General features: G+C 43.4%; 1 protein-coding gene across 6 annotated transcripts in view; it reads left to right on the top strand.

Annotated features, from left to right (window-relative positions):
* The window catches only part of LOC122917633 (aminopeptidase O (putative)), a 336,369-nt gene that overhangs the window by 244,341 nt on the left and 71,988 nt on the right, over positions 1–20,040 (top strand). For all 6 annotated transcript variants that reach the window (XR_006386419.1, XR_006386420.1, XM_044265753.1 and 3 more), the window contains 2 exons: positions 16,643–16,705; positions 17,119–17,193. Coding sequence is in view for 4 of the 6 variants with exons in the window: in XM_044265753.1 (XP_044121688.1) it covers positions 16,643–16,705; positions 17,119–17,193 (138 nt within the window). In the remaining 2 variants the exon portion in view is untranslated. The remainder of the gene's footprint in view (positions 1–16,642; positions 16,706–17,118; positions 17,194–20,040) is intronic.

Raw genomic sequence — 20,040 nt, 5'->3', positions numbered from 1 at the left:
GAGTCTCCAGGAGTGGGAAGAACAGTGAGAGAGATCTTTACCCATTGGTTTTCAACTTTGAACTTTCAGGTCCTGGAGCTGTTCGCTTACATGGATGCTTTTTAAAAGCATCATTAAGTATCTGGATGGTTGGTGATATCTCCCTAGAAGGCACAGCAATGGGCTGAGGAAACTCTATAGGTGTCCTCAGAGAAATACATAGGAAGCCATGAGAAACAAGTACAGATTCGCGTAATGCAGGGACATGCCTGAATCCCGCTCAGTGAGGAGGGAGAACAGTCAGGATATTGACCTCGACTAAGGCCTGGTACCCTTCAGGAGCTCAGATTGGACATCTGTTTTTAAAGATTTTACTTATTTATTTATTTGACAGACAGAAATCTCAAGTAGGTGGAGAGGTAGGCAGAGAGAGAGAGAGAGGAGGAAGCCGGCTCCCTGCTAAGCAGACAGCCCAATGTGGGGCTCCATCCCAGGACCCCGGGACCATGACCTGAGCCAAAGACAGAGGCTTTAACCCACTGAGCCACCCAGGTGCCCCTGGACATCTGTTTTTTAAAGTGAGCTCAGAGGAGGACATGTAGGCCTGGCTCTCTCAGGTGGATGAAGAGCATTTGAGAACTTGTTTCTTTTAAAAGAATGGAAATTCTGAACCAGCCCAGATGGACACAGACATGATTGGGGTATGACACCATGGAGAGAAAAACAATATTTGCTTGCCTTTGGAATCAGAAGGAAAAGGAAGCAGGAGCCACTAGCTTTGAAAAGTCTACTTGGTTCCATCCAGTTGATAGAGACAGTTGGTAGTGGCCTGTGCACACATGGTTTTCTTTTTCTTTTTTTTTTTTTTTAATATTTTATTTTTAAATTTATTTTAGGGGGGGGAGAGAGAGAGATAGGAAGTGGGAGGAGGGGCAGAGGGAGAGGGAGAGACTCCATACTGAGTGCAGAGCCTTACATGGAGCCCAGACCCATAGCCCTGGGACCGGGACCTGAAGCAAAACCAAGAGTTAGATGCTTAACTGACTGAGCCACCCAGGTGCCCCACACATGGTTTTTAATAAGGAGACAAGTGTAGGTATTTTCTGGAAGCATAGCCTTGCAGACTTGGGTTAGAGGCCTTTTAGGCCATCTAGCCCAGTTATGCTGAGATCTGGTTATCAGAATCACCCAGGAAGCTGTTTACAACTACAGGTCCTGGAGGCATCTGGGTAGCTCAGTCAGTTAAGCATCTAACTCTTGATCTCAGCTTAGGTCTCAATCTCAGGGTCATGAGTTCAAGCCCCAGATTGGGCTCCACACTGGGTGTGGAGCCTACTTAAAATATAAAAATACTATAGATCCTGGACTCAAGCCATACCTAGTGAATGAGGATCTCTTTAAGTAGGACTGGGACCTACTGAGAGAATCCATAATCATGTCACATTCTGCAATATATTGAATCAACAGAAGTTTTCTTATTCCTTTAGTATAATCTAAACTCTTAGAATCATTTAGTTTTATGTTCCTCCTGAGCAATCCAAATATTTGGCTTTATGGTTTGGTTTATTTGTTCAACTGTTAATGCCAAGCACTGTGTGCTGGGCATCGGGCTTACAAGGCTGACAGGACACAGTCCTGCACATGAGCACATGGCCCATGTGGGCATCGACAACCAACTGTTGTTCAAGGTGTGCCCAAGTGGCCTCTGCCCTGAGCTTGAGACCTGAGAGGATCCAAAGAAGTTGACTTTTCTGTTTGCCACAGTCAGCTGGGAGACCAAGTCCATTGAAAGACCTGGAGGCAGGAGATTTGGCTGTGCCCCACTGGGTCACAAGTCAGCCAGCTCATGTGCAAGGGAGCCAATTTAATTGTCCTTAAGGTGCAAAGTCTGGCAGGTCATGTTTGGACATAGGGGCGTTACCTGTTTTTCAGGTTCATACATATTGTGTGCCCACAAGAGAGATTCACTCAAGTAAGGACATTGTCGCAATCATAAAGAAGAATACCATTTAACAGGACTTCATTGTAATGGTGCTTTGTCTTTTTCATAGAGATCTTTGGAAGGCAGAAACAATGTAAACTTAAAGGATTAGGACAAAGATATCAGCATCAGGTTGTAAGCCTATACATCAATAGAAGAACATCTGCTTCTACTTTAAGAACTGTCCCTATTCTCTATTTTATTACCCTGAAGACATTCTGGCAGACTCTTCATCAAAGGCAGATTCTTTTATACTTGCATTATGCTCTTGCCGCCCCCGGGAAAAGCTCTGGGACCCAGCGGTGCGGCAAGCTGTGCACATGGGTGCACAAGCACACAGGGCCCCTTGGCACCCTGACATGCCACAGTATTGTTGCACATATGATGTTCAGCTCTGCATCTCCTGCTTCTGGACAGCGACTCTGACAGTGGCCCTCCACCAGGCTCACGGGGACTTTTGCCAGCCCTCGCTAGCAGAGCACCTGCTGACAAGGAAAGCTATTAGGAACACTTGGCTGATTTTAGAATATGGGGCTTTTTCCCCTTCTCTTTTGTGGAGAGCCATTATGTCGAACAAAATAGGTGTATGTTTACTATGTGCATGGTATAGAACTCTTGGGTGTGGCCCCTATTGCTTCCTGGTTAAATATTAGTCTTTTCTGGTGTTGCATGACTTTTGGTCTGCTTTAGAATCACAGGCAGGACCAACTCTTGGTGAGGAGCTCATTTTCTGTTCCCAGGAGTGGTGGCCTGATCTGCCCAAGCTGGGAGCCCCTGTTAGAGGTAGAGCCGCAGCTCAGATCCAGGTCCCTCAGCCCCCTATCCATCCAGCTAAGGTATTTTGTGTTTTTTAGCAAGGTTGCTTTTAATCCAAATCAGCTTGAACCCATCCTTGCCTACATTTTTACAAGACCTATGAAGAGATAATAAAAGAATACAGCAGGGAGCTCTGAACAGTGATGATTTTTTATGTAATTAATGACTGCTCTTTTTCCCCTGAATCTGTTCTTCACTATTCTTTAGTGGGCAAAGCTGTGCTTTGTGCATGCAGTAATATGAGCCTCACTGGCCAAGACTTTTCATAAATACGTGTCATGGTCTGTACTTCCCTTCTTCCTTGTGATATCTCTAAATGGTAGTAGCCTGCTGATCTGACGGAATGTTTTACATAGGAAATTCTGGGCTTTACTGCATTGAAAAGTTGGAATCTTTTTTGGCGTGAATGAATAGGAGTATGTGTAGAGGTCTTCGCTTTTAGAAAGACACAGCTATTCATTCCTCCCTTGAGATGGAAACTAAATTAGATAATAAATATCACCCAAACAACAAATGAGAAAAAGCAACTCCTCGAACAAAGAAATGTCTTTTTGTGCCATCTAAAGCATTTAAGTGACGCCTCCTTTATCTTCTTATTTGCATTCAAAAGCCAATTCCAAAATTAACAAAACAGGAAACAACATGTGTTGGAGAGGATGTGGAGAAAGGGGAACCCTCTTACACTGTTGGTGGGAATGCAAGTTGGTGCAGCCTCTTTGGAGAACAGTGTGGAGATTCCTCAAGAAATTAAAAATAGAGCTTCCCTACGACCCTGCAATTGCACTCCTGGGTATTTACCCCAAAGATACAGATGTCGTGAAAAGAAGGGCCATCTGTACCCCAATGTTTATAGCAGCAATGGCCACAGTCGCCAAACTATGGAAAGAACCAAGATGCCCTTCAACGGATAAATGGATAAGGAAGATGTGGTCCATATACACTATGGAGTATTATGCCTCCATCAGAAAGGACGAATATCCAACTTTTGTAGCAACATGGACGGGACTGGAAGAGATTATGCTGAGTGAAATCAGTCAAGCAGAGAGAGTCAGTTATCATATGGTTTCACTCATTTGTGGAGCATAACCAATAGCATAGAGGACAAGGGGCGTTAGAGAGGAGTAGGGAATTTGGGTAAATTGGAAGGGGAGGTGAACCATGAGAGACTATGGACTCTGAAAAACAGTCTGAGGGGTTTGAAGTGGCGGGGGGGTGGGAGGTTGGGGTACCAGGTGGTGGGTATTATAGAGGGCACGGCTTGCATGGAGCACTGGGTGTGGTGAAAAAATAATGACTACTGTTTTTCTGAAAATAAATAAATTGGGGAAAAAAAAAAAAGCCAATTCCAAGTAGAGTCCCTGCCTTTTGCCCTCATTTTGTCCTCTCCACTTACCCCAGAGCAGGAGAGCTTCAAGGGCACAGCCCAGAGGTGGCCCAGCAGCAGGTGTTATCACATGGGTCAGGAGAACAGTGATTGTCAAACTGCCCAAATCCATCTGTCTGTTTCTAAACAGGGCAGCGTGCCTGCCACACGCGTATCTTTGTATGGCAGTTTTCTGTGATGGTGCTTGGTAATGGATGTGTTCAGTTCATTCAACAGAAGACCCTGTCCTTCCAGGTTGGGCCTCCAGCTTGGGCCTCTGCAAGCTCAGTGTTCTGCTTCCGATCCTATCTATTTATAACTGCCACCACCATATCTAAGTATGGTTCAGACGATTTGATGCGTAAAATGCGAGGCCGCATTATTTGGAGGTCAAAGAGCAGGAGTAGAGGCTGGGTGGGAAAAGAGAGTCCGTTGTGTGCTACCCAATTTGCTGTTTTCACAGAGGACGCTGTAGTGAACTTTTGTTCTGTAATCTTAATCCTATATTGGATGAAGGAGGTAATTGATATATTAGATGCGGCTTTGGAAGCTGTGTGGCCTTGGGCGAGCCGCTTGCCTTCTCTGAACCCTCACTGCTTCTTTGGGGAATGAGTGGGGGTTGGCCTGGGTGAAGGCCAGAGCCGTTTTTTTGCCTCATGTCACTGTATGCTATGCCTGGTAGCTAAGTGTGCGCTCTATCTAGATGAGCCTGGTTGCTCTGAGAGGAGGGAAGCCTGGATACTTTTCCTCCAGGTATCTCCCTTTCCAACCTGGGAATCTGTTGACTTGCCCACAGACTGGAAACTTGCCCTTGGTTTGGAGTGGTATTGGAAGAGTTTTCATGTGTTTCCTCCTGAGTGGTGTTTTACAAAGTTACCTATCAAGAAACCTTGTCTGTGCATTTCTTTTCTCCTCAGCTGGAAAATTGTTATATGAAAGATTATTGGGAGAAATCACAGGTAATAATCAACCTGCAAGAGCATTTAGCCTGGTTGATCATTGAACAGGCAATTGCTTCTATTGCAGATCAATTATTCACAGAGAGTAACCTGTTTGATCCACTAGCAAGAGATGAAAAAAATTTTGCTTGGGTTGTCAATGCCTTGAAATGCCTGTAGATCGGTGAAAGCTGCAAACGAGCTTTACCTCAGATAGTGGCAACTATTATTTCTAGGATACGTTTTGGGACACAAGAGTAAATACTCATTTTTGTCTCTTGTCCAGATGATCCAGCGAGTTCTAGCAGGGGAAGAAGACATTGGGGCCAAATGCTCCAGAAGCAGCCCCTCATTTTTTATGCTGATTTTATATTTAAATCTGTAGATTATTTGCACTTTAAAAAGTAAAACCAAGCAGAGCCAGTAATGAAATGTTTGGGAGAAATTGCTACAGTGATCGCTATAGAGCTTGTGGCCGAATGTTGCCATGTTCCTTATATTGAGAAAGCAGAACCTATTTGGCATTGAGGTATAACAAGAAATGATCAAACCCAGATGCTTTCCTAAAATTATATTTTTGGTGCATTTATATGTCTGTTACAAAGTGTGCTACATGCTAAAAATATTTTCCTTTGTAGGCTAAGGGAATTTCAAACCACATCGAGGGCTCTATAGATCAGATGGTTTTTCTTAAAGAGCATTAAGGGCATCCTGGTTGTTATTAGCCCCGACCTTCCAGTATGACATTATTTATGCCCCAAAGCTCCACAATTCACTTCTTAATTTCAGCAACTTTACTGGCATGAAAATGCATGGAATGGAGGCCAGAGTCAATACATTAGACTTGGGGCCCGTGACTCCTGGGCAAGAAGTGATACTAGGGTTGGACTAGAGAGAATGCCTTCACCCCCCATGGCCTATTTCCATGGAGAGAGGTCGCCTTCCACATCTGATGGCTCCTCCAGCCTTCCCTCCAGAGGCTCCATCTCCCCTTCTCTGCGTTCTCTTCCTTTTTCCTCCATCGTGCATGCTGTCACTTTTCCATGCGGCCAGCCAAAGATACATTCTCCTTAAGACTGTTCTCTGTTATAATTGTTACAAGGTTGGCTTCTCTAGAGTTCTCATGGAGTCTGTCCTCCTCAAATTGTGTTTCTTCATCACTGTTATTGATTTTACAACTGAGTGATGTCTGCCTGGGTTTTGCATAAGTGCTTCTAGCAAATGAAATTATAAATGGGTAAATCCAAGAACATGGAAGTTGGGTAGCTCTGTACAGAATTGTATTTGTGATTTTAAGCCTTCTCTCTTTTTAACTATTACATTGGTTTTAAATGTATGTAGTTACTATTAGGATTTTAGATGTTTTTGTATCTAGTGCGTATCATGTTGGTACCTTCAGAAAATAATGTCGAAATATCAAATTTCAATTCTGATGTTCTTAGGACAACAGTGGGCTTATTGTTTTGAATGCGATGGGACCAGAATCAGAATGATCTCCTTTATTGTAAAGCATATGAGAAAGAGAATTTGCTTCCTTGTGTCCCCCAGTCCTTTGGAAAGAGACAGGCACTTGTCTGTCACAGCTTGGCCATGCCATATCACTGTGGGCTCCATGAGAGGTGTCATATCTGTGTGGTGGTCAGGTGACGCTTTTTGTTATAATGCCGCAAGTCATTGCATAGGTTCAAAATACAAGACAGGCTTTTGTTTCTGGGGGATAAGAGGCAGGGAATTAGTATCTCCTGGTTTACTTTGTGCCTCTGGGTTTATGTGCTGTCTCATTTCATCCTCAGCACTGCTCTGCGAAACAGCATCATCTGCTTCTAATAGGCCCAGAAAGGTTGTGTGACATGCCCATGGTTGCACAGCTTTTAGCTGGTAAGGACCGGAGGGTGCCTAGGTCTAGGTTCTGAACTGTGTATTTCTCATGACACATGGCTTTGTACAGAGCTTGTTAAACCGCATGCATAGGCCACCACTTAGAAACAACAACAGCGTATTTAGTTGTATGTTAGCATGATTTCCAATGCCCTTGAACCTCAGAGAGCAAGGCAGTAAGATAAGAAATGCTCAAATAGAAAGCAAAGCTAAAGTGAACTGCTGGATCTATGCTTTAAAGTGAAATCCATAATTATAAAAGAGAAATGACCAGAGATCGGTAGGTTTAAGAGAGTCTAACATACCTAATATTAATAGGGATATAAATTCACTGGGTAGATTCTCAAAGTCTACATATTAGGTGTTTATGATGAGTCTAATAAAGCTTTAATGTTCTTGGTGGTTCTTTTTCATCTCTCATACTCCTGAGCACAAAAGCCGTGTTGTATGCAGAATGGCTGGGTTTATCCCTAGCAGAGAGAAGTTATGTTTGGTATCTAAAGAACAATGAGAGTTTGCTGCTTGGCTGATCAATGCTGGATCAAGTTCACATTCCCCAGCTCCTACTCTCCCACCTACACACGCAGGGGGTGGAAGCAGAGCAAAAGAGGGAGGACGGATCCTTTTTTCACAGAAAGAGACGTGAGCTTGGGCTTTCCTAATATGGACACAGCTGGGCTTGTGTAGCATTAAACACTGATTTAATCCACTACTGGAGGAAACATCCTACAAAAAGTAAAGAGATTAGCAACCAATTAATTCTGGCCCTTCCCGTTGTCGTCCTGGAACGCCTTTTATATGGATTTAAATGTTTGGTGAACAAACATTCTGGAAAATAGCTTTCTCATATATTATTTATATTAGGGACAGCCCTCCCCAGGACCGCCCCCCCCCCCCCCCCCCGGTTGTGGTGGATTTTACTTTCCCCACTCTCTGTGTTCTTACTTCTGAATAGAGGTGGGACGGTTTAGGCCCATTGTACTTGTTTGCAAATTGTGACTTCATTGGGTTCTCTTGGGAAGCCAGATGACAGGCAATCCAGTCTGAGTGCCAATGTTTTTAAAAATAGACATGCTGGAAAAAGAAGAAGAGACATGCCAGGGCCCCAGATTCCCAATGCATAGCTTCCTTTGAAGGCACCGTGAAGCAGGAGGCACTTACAGACACCGTATCCACTCCCTCTTAGGGAATAACCAAAGGGACCTAGACATGAGTATTTGCTTTTGAAGCTACTGAAATGTTAACATCCGCGTTTATAGTTTTAACTAATTAGTAGCTGATATCTTTTGTAAGGCATTTTGCCAGAGTAGTTTTCCTATAGCATCAATGTAGTGTGTTTTTCTAAATAAGGAAGCCCATTTAGTTAGAGCATGATGCGCAGCACTAAGGAAGATCAACCTGGGTTGCTTCCTGTGTGGAACAGTAGCTTCTGCAAATAACAAAGGGTCTTTTCCATTGGTACACACTGTCCCTAATTGCAGCCAGCAGTCTTCCAAATGCAAAATATTTGTTTCCAGGGAATCCGTGGCAGCTATCGACATAAGTAGAACAATGTCTATTAGAACAATGTCAAGGGCATGAGTGGGAAATAATACCTCATATGTATGTGAGGTTCTAGATTCCCCGAAAGACAAGGATCTATGCTCTTTTTTTCAGGATCCAGAATTGTATTACCCATGAACCTGGAAAAAACTCTAAAAACAAATATCCATCCATCTTTGCCTCCCTTCTGGTTAGTGTTGGGATCTTCCACTTCTTTTTAATTCGTGTGTGTGTGTGTGTGTGTGTGTGTACACACTTAACTAATCTTGCCCAGAAGTTTATCCCTAAGCGTAAGCTATAGGAATTGCTAGCGTGGGTCAGGGCAGCAGCCCATTCTGCCCAGCATTGTGTCTGCTGTTTACCCAGAGACTTATTGAAATAGAACTTAATAGATGGCTGTCCTCTGTGGCATTGACCTTGAAATTTAGATGTCTCCCAAACATCTGGAATGTCTTAATAGTAACTTGTGAGAGATGGGTCGTCATTAAAATGATCTAAACCGGTGGTTCTCAACACTGGCAGTACAGTGGAATCACTGGGGGAGAGTTGGGGGTGGGAAACACTTCAAAAAGGACTGATGCAGGGTGCCACTCTTGGGACGGGAATTTCAGTGATCTGGAGTGCCACCTGGTTAATGGGATCTATAAACCCTCCTGGTGATTCTAATAAGCAGTCAGGGGACCCTCTGATTTAACGCCACCCCTACGTAACTTTGTATTTCACCTGTGAAACTCTTTAAGGTCAGAATGTCCATGAATGTTAAGCTCCTGTAAAGAATTGCAGTCATACAGGTGCTGAAGGGGGTGTACAATATCTGTTTTCTGAAATGGCTGTTGCAATAGACTTTTATGGTATGGGATAATATTTTATGGGCTGTGTTTTGATCTGAGGTTGATCTGATCCACATAACAAGCAACTATTTTAAAGTAAGACTGTCATGCTAGATGTTCCCTAAGCTCTCATGCTGGAGTAGAAAGAGTACTGCACTTCCAGCCTGGAGATCGAAGGGCCACCCAACATTAAGTATTAAAGAAATGAAATTTGGGGGACCTGGCTGACTCAGTCAGTAGAATATGTGACTTTTGATCTTGGGCCTGTGAGTTTGAGCTCATTATTCGGTGTAGAGATTACTTAACAAAATCTTTAAAACAAACAAACAAATTAAAAAAATGAAAATTCCCTGAGACTCAGTTTCTTCATCCTGAAAATGGGACTGTGTGAGAAACAAACAGTGTGGTCTGTATGTGGAAGCCCTTGGCGGACCACTGAGACCTTACAGAATTGGCTACTCTGCTTCTTTCTTCCACTTCTGAGGTCCCGTGTCTCTGATACACATAGCAGGTAGGTACTTTTTATGGCTTAAGCTCACTTCCCTCCAGTTTCTAGAATGTTGCATTGCTTCTAGAATTTGATAAATAACAGCTGCCTTGCCTCGTAAGCACATCGCATGTGCCTGGATCTTCGCAGCTCTCTGAGAAAGGAGGCATAGAGAGATCACGTGACTAACATATGGCCGAGCCCGAATTCAAACCCAGCACACTGCCCGTGTGCTGCTTATACTATGCCAGCTTACTGCCTGGTCACACGAGTGTCCTGAGGACAGGGATGGTGGCTTACTCATCTGTGTCCACAAAGTCTAGTGCTCTGTTTTGCAGTAAGCTCTCAGTATGCTTGTTAAGTGACTAACCTGTCTCTAGTTTACATTCTTGTTCCTGAGGTCGGAACCTGTTTTCTCTGGTTTTGATATCAAAAGAAGTAAAATACTTGGTTGGTTAACATTTTTTATTGTAGTTTAGCACCAAGTTTATATAATATTGTATTTACTTTTATTTTGTTTTGCAACAGTTCTTTTCTTTGAATTTTACAAGTAGGGCATAATCATACGTCCTTACTTTTTGTGCTTCACTTCTAAGTGTTTTTAATGGAGAGAAATATTAGAACCATGACATTTTATCAGAGCCCCTTACTCTCCCCCAAAAAGAAAAAGAAAGTTAAAGAAAGAAAAAATAAACCCAGAATATTTTTATTTATTCATACTCTTCCTTGCCCAAAATGGAGTTAAGACAGCTTCTAAAGCAAGATAGAGCGTGATAAAAATAAATTAAAATATAAAAAAACAAAGCAATGTGAAAATAATAGTAGGAAAATAAGATGGTGCCAGGAATTAAATTGTCATACAATATGCACCCCTTGAAGTTCTTATGCTTGGTTTAATGTAGGGGCACAGCATTTTCTAGAAGAGGGAAAAGGGATCAATTTGCAATGTTCATGAGGTAAAATAAACCAGGTGCCTGAGTCCCCCTATTCCTGATGTTGATACCAGGCTCCCTGTGGGGCCTCTCAGAAAATTACTATTTAATGTAATAAACAATCCTCTGAAACTATCCTTACGGTAAACACTGGGATGGGTTTTATGGGACTGTTTCTTATAATGCACCTCAATAAAGGTTGATGGCTTCTTACCAGAACATAATGTGATAAAAGGAATTTCACAGAGCACCAGTAAGACGTCGTCCTGTGCCAGCGGTATGGTGGTCTGCACTAATCCAAGAGATCTTAGAGTATCTAGGGCAGGGGTTTGGGCAGTCAGGAAGGTCTGTCAACCTCCTGACAGTTGATGCATGTGTGAGAAGGGAGTAGGGGACTGTTCATGATTGTAGGTGTATTTCTGTCCAGGGAGCCAAAAGCTGATAGCTAATGCTTCATCAGATTCTCGGAGGGGATCTAGAAATGGAAGAACTGAGCGTGTTCCCTCAGGCAGACTCTGCAAAAGTTTCTGAATAACAGTGAGTTTGGGGTTATGATGCCTGAGAGGAAGAGGTTCTCTTAGCCAGTTCAGGGCAGAACAAATGCGGGAAGGATTTCCTTTTTTGAAAACTATGCTTTATAAGGATTCCACCAAGGGCTCCATTTAGCAGGGCCAACATCCTCTTGAGAAAGAAGAATTAGGCATTTATTCTAACACAGACACAAAATAGTCAATAACAGAAATGATAATTTTTTCTAAAATCAAAGATAAAAAGGAATGTTATCTTCTAAAAGGGTAGAACAAAATTTAAAGGCCTAGAATTTGAGAACGTTGACCCTAATCAGGATTATTTCCTTGTTATTATCTGCAACTTAAACTAATCTTGATTTTATTTCCAGTTTTGTATAGGTGCTTACTTTTTAATTTACCCTCAATATATGTTGGTTATAGAGCCCTTCTGAAACAAGCAAAAGCTTCTGGACTTCTCTATAGTGTTTGATATTAAAAGATCTTCTGACTTCTTATAGCAGATAGTTTTTCCTCTCCTGTGCCTGGGGGAGTGTAATTTGCCATCCGAGGCTGTTTGGACTAATTAAAGGGCTCTCCTTGTCTGCCCTTTCAGCTTTCTGGGTGACTAGGAAGGCGTTCTGCTGCTTCTCATTCCACTGGACTGTAGCTCACCATGAAGCAGAAGCACGTGTCCATATTAACAATATGAAATTGATATCACTACCATATTCCAATGAAAAGAGTCATTTCCTCTTGACAAGAAGAAGAAGAAGAAGGAGGAGGAGGAGGTGGAGGAGGAGGAGGAGGAGGAGGAAAGAAAGAAAGAAAGAAAGAAAGAAAGAAAAAAGGTTTTCTTTCTAAAAGTAATCTCCAGCCACTAGATTAAGTAATGCTTTTATTCTAAAGCAATGGTATTTTCCTCAGCCTCTGAAGTGTCTTCAGCTATTATAAGCTGCATTGACAAGAAAGTTTCTTAAAGCAACTTCCTTTCAAAACTTGCATCTCTATTAGACGAAACATTTTTAAAAACATAATTCAAATAGAAAACATCTGTTTTTAAAAGATAGCTTTAAAGTGCTTTTACCACTTTCTTAAAGATAGTTATTAGAGTATCCATCCCTGGCTACAGAATTCCAATTTTATTTTTTTTATTTATTACTTTTTTAAAGAGAGAGAGCGGGAGAGAGAAACCTCCTGACAGTTGATGCATGTGTGAGATGCATTCTGCTGGGGAGGGGGCAGTAGGAGAAGAGTTTGAGAATCTCAAGCAAGCTCCACACCCAGCACAGAGCCCAGTTGGTTGGGTTTGGGGGGTTGGATCTCACCACCCTGAGGTCATGACCTGAGCCTAAATCAAGAGTCAGATGTTTAAACGACTGAGCCACCCAGGCACCCACAGAATTCCTTAAATAAGTACTCTTCCTCCAGTTTTTCTACACCCTACCTTTATTGGGGCCACCTCATGAAGAAAGGAAGATTTAGACAGGCAAAAGGAGAAATGTGTAGAGGTTATATTGAACATAATAAAAATAATTAATATTTTCCTGATAAAATAGAGCACATGGGTAGCTTAGTCACTTAAGTGTCTTCCTTTGGCTCAGGTCATGATCCTGGTGCCCAGGATCCAGCCCTGCTCAGTGGGGAGCCTGCTCTTTCTTTCTTCCTCTGCTGCTCTCCCTGCTTGTGTACGCTTTCTCTTGCTCTCAAATAAATTAACAAAATCTTTAAAAAATGTATCTTTCCAATAATTTTGAAATGTGTTACTATTTCATTCTAGATCAAACTCTGCTCCAAGCACTGCATTTTGGAATACAATTTTCATGATTAATATAAGAGGGAATTAAGAATCTTTATTTCTCATTTCTATTTTTATTTTTACTTTTATTTTTTTTAAAAAAGAGGTCATGGGGCACCTGGGTGGCTCAGTGGGTTAAGCCGCTGCCTTCGGCTCAGGTCATGATCTCAGGGTCCTGGGATGGAGTTCCGCATCGGGCTCTCTGCTCAGCGGGGAGCCTGCTTCCCTCTCTCTCTCTCTCTGCTTGCCTCTCTGCCTACTTGTGATCTATCTCTGTCAAATAAATAAATAAAATCTTTAAAAAATAAAATAAAATAAAATAAATAAAAAAGAGGTCATTTCGGAAGTACCCTGGCAATGTAACCGACGTCCCATAGTCTCTTTCTTAAAAAAAAAAAAAAAAAAAGGCACAATTTTTTGCTCTTTACAGAATAATGTATTTTAGTGGAGAAACAAGCAGGAGTTTATTAGGTCTTCACCTTGAGACTCTACCCCTTGAAATTTCATGTGCTATTTATTCAGTCATTTGTTCCTATAGCTTCCATTTACTTAGTTCACATTTATTTAGCATCTACTATGTGCCAGCAGTATTTTAACTGACCTGACAAAAATCAAGAACTAAAGAGACAGGATCTCTTTCTTCCTGAACTTTAAAGTCCAGCTGGGGAGATAAACATTCAACAAATTAATAATAATTTTTAAAAAAAGGTGTAATAGAACTGTACAACACAGAGTGAACCCTGCTGTAAACTATGGGCTTTGTTTAATAATGTTGTATCAAATATTGGTTCCTGAATTGTAACAAACATACCACCCTAATGGAAGATGTTAGTAATAGAGGAAACTGTGTTATGTTGGCACATGGGAACTGTGCTTTTTGTATAAATTTTTGTTATCTGCTCTAAAAAATAAAATCTCATAATTAAAAATAATTTTAATAGCTCTAAAATGTAAGCAACTTAGAAGAAATAAACAGGATGCTATTCGAAGGAATAGTGGGGGTGAAATAATTTGGAATGCGGAGTAAGGAAAGACCTTTCTAGAGTTGTTCAAGGCCAGAACTAGAGAATAAGTAGGAGCCAGCCTGGCAGAGAAGAGAAAGTTCATTCTTGGTAAAGGAAAGTGATATCATTTGAAATGCCCTTCGAAATATTATTCTGGCTTCTCAGTGGAGGATGGATTGTGGCAGTGGGTGCGAAGGTGCAGGACTACAAAGGAGAGGAGTTAGGAGGAAATTAGAGTGGACTATAGCTTTATCACCTACACACAGTAGCAGAGTGACAGTAGGATTCTTTCCTTTGCTCAGCTTCTGCCAGAAAGCATTAGGTTCTCCATGAGCTACAGAGTAGGAAGAAAGGAGACTGTCATTGGCAGTAAGACAGGGTTCCCAGGTCTCAATTCCTAAGATCTTTTCAGTGACTTAATGGGATTTTTAGTGTGAAGAATAATTGTGTGTGTGTGTGTGTGTGTGTGTATTTGAGACTACAATCAGATGAGAATTACAATGAAAAACAAGCCTTCAAATACTAACTATCCATCTGTAATAACAGATTTTCATAGAAGTCTGTATATGATTAATTTTCAATAGTTTCCTATTCCCACTACTGGATTATTGGAATTTATTTTATTTTTTGTTTCTTTTAGGCTACATGTTAAAAAATTGTTGATAAGTCAACAAAAAAGATACTTAAGGAAGGTCTATTTAAGCAGGATGCTGTTTTGGTACATAAGTATTGGAAGGTTTTTATCAGAGTTCTTAGGGGTGGTGAATTCCCAAGGAAGAAGAGTGTAATGGGTAAAGGGAACTGTCTATCAGTGATAGATTTCTATTGATTCTGGAACTGTTCTTAGTAGCAGGAAAGCTCAAACAGTTCGGGATTTTATTTCCATTTGAAAGTAAATAGCTCTTCAATTACATAATCCACTCCATAATTTTAATTTTTATCTAGCTCTGTATGTGTACTGGAGATGTGCAAGGCATTAACTACTTTTATGCATTTGTTTTGCAGTGGAAAAATTGTATATGATAGTTGTACATTATATATAAAAAGATTTGATACCACTTCAAAAAATCTTTAGCAAATGAGCATGCATTTCATAGTCCTTACCTAATAATAATAGAAAATGGCTAATCTGCCTATCTAACTCTATAAGTACCTTTTTTTTTTTTTGTATTCTGGAAACACAAAAACTTAAGTGAAGAATTCCCCATTTGAGCAGACCTGTTGTTTATTTTAGAACCTATAAGTGCATCATCAATGTAATTTTAAGTAGTCCAGTTATGAATATGGGATGAAGGGATAAAATCAAGTTTTCCACTCTGATGTCTCCATTAAGAAGCTCCTCTTTGTGTAAAATACTCCGTGGCAAAGTTGCTTCTATTTAAAGTAGTGAGTTTGATCTTGGCTTTGATCTAAAGCTTTTGATCTTGAAAGAAGGATGGAGTAGCAATAAAGAGAGGGCAAGACAGATTTTCTTTAAAGAAATGCGATAAAGTTAAAGGGATGGTCAAGATCAACAAACGCGAGTGCGACCCGACTCTTCTCCCCAAGCGCTCACCCCCATTCTGGTTCAGCCAACTTCTCATGCGGATGGGCAGAAGTGGTGTCTGAGGAAAAATTTGCAGCATGGCAGACTTTACAAACTAAGTGGAAACTATCCCCCTAATTATGAAGACAGAGTGTCGCCTTTTAAATTCTCCCCAGTCGCTGTGGGGGTCCGCGGGCAGGGCGCGCGCGGCGCCTACGGCACTTAGAGCGCACAGGCTCCGTAAAGGCGCGGGCGGTGCGCCTTCTACGCTCTCCGGGTTTCTCCCCCGGGAGGTCACCTGCCACCGCCCCGGAGTCCGGAGGGGCCACTGGAAAACGTCTACTTAATGGCGTCTAATCCATTCCCGGAAAAAAATCCACTAGGAAAGTTCCTTTCCGCTCCGCGAAGGCCATCTGGACACTTAAGTTTCTGACCCGAAGAGGGAGTTCGGTTAGCCACGGGGGTGGGGGCGCTTCTCGAGCTAAGCCCTGTCGCCTGCGGCCGGGCCACGCTCTTGATCGCACAGTGGCGGAGAAACCCTAGCGAAGGTCCGCAGGGGCCAGCGGAGGGGGTGGGGGCTGGAAAGGTAAGGCGTGCGCGCCCAGGTCGATCCGCGCGTGGGAGGGCGCGGGAGCGCGGGCGCGGGCGGGACGCGGGGAGAAGCGAAGGAAGACGTTCGTAAAGAGAACAATAAAATAGCCGGCGCGCCGGCGGGGGCGGGGGCGGGGGCGACCTGCGGCGAGGACGGAGCGGCCGCCTATACCTTTAAGGCAGGCCCCGCCCCCGCCCCAGCGCCCGCCCCCCGCCCGCGCCGCCGCCCCGGCCCCGCGCCGCCCCGCCGCCCGCGCTGCGCCTTAGGTGTTGCGGGCTCCGCGCGCCCGCTGCTCTCTGGCGGGCCGGCTGGGCAGCGGTCGCTGGCTGGGCGCGGGCGGCGGGGCCATCGCTCCCACCCTCACCTTCCGCGGGCGAGGTAGTGGGTCAGCGCGTCGAGCTGGTGGGGCGCGGGGGAGGGAGGCTGGGGTGGCTCCCGGGGTAAACTTGACTCTTTCCCCTTCCCCCGCAGCCGCTGCAGAGGGAGCGCCAGGCCGGGGCGGAGTGCGGGCTCGCGCGGCAAGTGAGCGCCGAGGTGAGTGCGGGAGGCGCGCTCCCTGCGCTCCCCTCCCTCCTTCTCTGGGGCGGTGGGTCGGGCGCCGCAGCCCCATCGCGGACTCCCCGCGGCGCCGACGCGCGACAGCGGTGGGTAAGATGGCCCCATTCCGGGGCTCCCGCGCGCACCGGCGCGGGGGTGGCCGACCGGGCCCGTGACCGGAGGGAGCGGCCCGGGCGAAGGTCACGGCCTCGGCGCGCCGCACACGCGCGCGTCTTTTGGGTCCCCGGCGCTGAGGCATCTCGGCGGGCCCGGAAGGTGCTTGTGGCTTCCCCAGGTGAAGCCCTGGACGGCAGCGTCGCGAGGCTGTCGATCGTTTCTTTCTCACGCAGAGGGACGGCCCTCAGGACTCGTCGTCGCGTTTAAATTGTTCTGTGGTTTTTGAACTTTAGGTCGAGAAATGGATTCGAGTGAACCGGAGACCCCGAAAACGGAAACGAAGGGAGGCTGAAGAAGTGTTTGAAAAGGTAGGGTCCCCGAAAGACAGCACTGGGTGGAGTTCTTGAGAAATCTCCCCGTCCTCCCCTGAGGACTTGGTGGTAACAATAGAGTAGCATTTTTTAAGTTTTAATTCGGTGTCCAGTAAGCCGAATAAATGTGGGTGGTTATTCAGAAATATTGGTTGATAATGTTAATAATCATGGACATACTATATTCTCAGGGAGTAAGAGAATGACTCGGAGTGGAGATCTGTTTTATACCCATTAAATAGAGCATAAGCGGATTCCATTATTTTATTAGACCCCTTGGTAGTTATTATGACAGTTGTTAAGGTACCTCTAAAAAGGGGGGTGTTCTGAATATATTGCCCCCAATATCAGGTTTCTCTGGTTGTGATAGATACAGTGGCATACTTACTCATTTAGCCTTTAGATTTTAAATTAGAGTAATCTTAAAAAACGGAGAGAGATGAAAGAAGTGGATTTCTTTTGAAACACTAGGAAGGGATTTTATTTACTGTAAAGCAAATGAGAAATTTGTTTTTCTAAATTTAGAATTTCAGTATGTTACTTTGCAGAAGTTTGGATTACCTATTTTCTCCTGAAATTGTGTTAAATTAAAACTTGATTCGTCATTGTAATAAAAATTATGAAATAAGGTAAGTTATGTGTTGTTTTCTGAATAATGTTTTACCAGTGTTACAGCAGGTACGATTTTTGTTGCATTTACTTAATTACTGTTTTTTGATTCTTGATAGAACCAAAGGATTAAAATAGATGTGTGTTGTTTTTCTGCTGCTAGAATGTATGATGAATCACTCCTGATTCTGAAGCCAAATTCTTGCTGATAGCGTTGCTGCCAACTTCTCTGATGTGTTGCCTTAGTATGGGCATTGCAGCGTCCGAGAATGTGCACAAAGCACATCATAATGAAGGTGATTCCAAAGTTTCAGAGTGCATGTAAGGATACCAAGGGCAGCTTCTAAGAGAATTGGGAAAAGAACTGGCCTAGGATCCTCGTCATTTGTAGGGAGACAGTCAGTGCATGAAAAGCGGTACCCCAGCCCTACCTTTTTAAACAGTCATATCTGTCACTTGAGTTAAACAGTAATAGAAAACGGTTTCATTTTGAATATACTTGAGTTTTCTGACCATACCTCAGCATGCTATGGTAGGTTGTGTTTGTTTAACTTTCATGCGCCAGGTGTTTTAAAAAATGTCCGTGAGGTGATGAATGAGATCATAAAATGTCCAAAGAAGGGAAAAGTTTTATGGCTTGCTTACTATTTCAAAAGAATATTTTCTGGCTCTTATTTTTTTAAGCCAAAAAGGATGGTTACCCAGATGCACAATATGTCACGCATGAATGAAGGGAAGCCACTACCTTTGTGGATTACTAGGTGCCATCACTCAACATCTGAACTTGAAGGAACCACATGTGTGACACCCACGATCTGAGCATTGCCTTCTGAGAATGAGAATGAGAAGGAGGGCACTGAGGATTTCACCTCCCAAGAAAATGGGGTTCTTTGCTGAGCCTTTCTTCTCGATAGAGGCTGTGTATGAGAGCTAGGGCGCACGTTTGGCTTTTCTTCTTAGAAAATGTGGGCAGCAGTTTTAAAGAGGATACAGAAATAAAGTAGGTTGGGACCAACGAGCTGAACTTCCTTTCAAGGAGTGAAGCTTAAAGCTGACTAGCTTTGAGGGAGGAGGTGGAGAGGGCCAGAAGATAAGATATTTCAGAGTTGGATCAGAGAATATTAATTATCAGCGTGTCCAGTCTTTCTTCCTGGCTCTGCCCAGCAGCCAAGCCCTTTGCCCCCAGTTTTGCCTCTGTTGCATCCAGGAGAGGGGTTGGAGCTCTCTGAGGCAAAGCATGCGATATTTTCAAGGGCAGGGTGAAAGGGAGGGTGATCAGTGACCAAGGGCATTAGAGCAAGTTCTGAAAGGCACAGAAGCCACCCTGCAGCTGGTGGCCGAGGTGCCGTCCCCTGTTTGCCCGAGTGTCTATTCCGAAGTACAGATCGAATTCTGTGTGGTAATGAGTAATTAAACCGAGGTCATTTGTTGTAGCAACAATTTGAACCTGTTATTAGTAGGAATCTGAGTAGTTGAAATTCACTGTTGAGTTTCATAAATGTATTTAAATGTCTGCCACAGTGCAAGTAGAAGCAGATTAGTCAATTTCTCCTTTTTAACGCATCCACTATCTTTTTTTTTTTTTAATCACTGAAATAAAACTGCGGTATTTTCACTTTTGTTCATTTTCTTTTACTGTAAAATAAGAAAATTAGTTTAGTCATTTCTGGTAGGCCTAATTTTAAGTCTGTCCCTTGCCTTTATTTGCCTACTTTGTTTTCTTTGCCCCACTTCTCCCGCACACTGCCCTTCCTCCATCCTCCCAGTCTCTGTTTACATCTTTCAGGCTCACGCAGAATTCAGCCCAGATGACTGAACTTGGTTAACTAGTCTGTGTTTAACTGTGGGAAGGTCGGAACATTTTTCCTCCAGTATTTACTGACTTGTGGAAAGCAGAGTCGTCTGAGCTGCCTGAGGAAGGAAAACAGAACAGTGGTGCAAGGCCAGAGTCTGGAAGCGGGCAACGGGGCAAGGAATTAGAGGTAGTGAATGTGATCTTACAGGAGATATTTGTTTTCCCCTTAAAGAAAATCACGAAGGTGCTAAGTGGTCAGCACAGGCTGATCTATGGGTTGAGTTTTTCAGTGAACTCAGAAGGGGAAGCAAAACAAACTTACTTGTTCTCAGCTGTGGGTTAAAATAACGAATAATGAAATAAAGTAAACTGGGGTGAGTGAGAGGTACCACGCGGAGAAGTGATTTAAAATGTTCTCCTGGCCCTTCCAGGCTCTTCTG

Source organism: Neovison vison, chromosome 9, assembly GCF_020171115.1.
Source record: "Neovison vison isolate M4711 chromosome 9, ASM_NN_V1, whole genome shotgun sequence".
NCBI lineage: Eukaryota > Metazoa > Chordata > Mammalia > Carnivora > Mustelidae > Neogale > Neogale vison.
The sequence above is the reverse complement of the archived record's forward strand: the minus strand, read 5'-3'. Positions and strand labels throughout refer to the sequence as shown.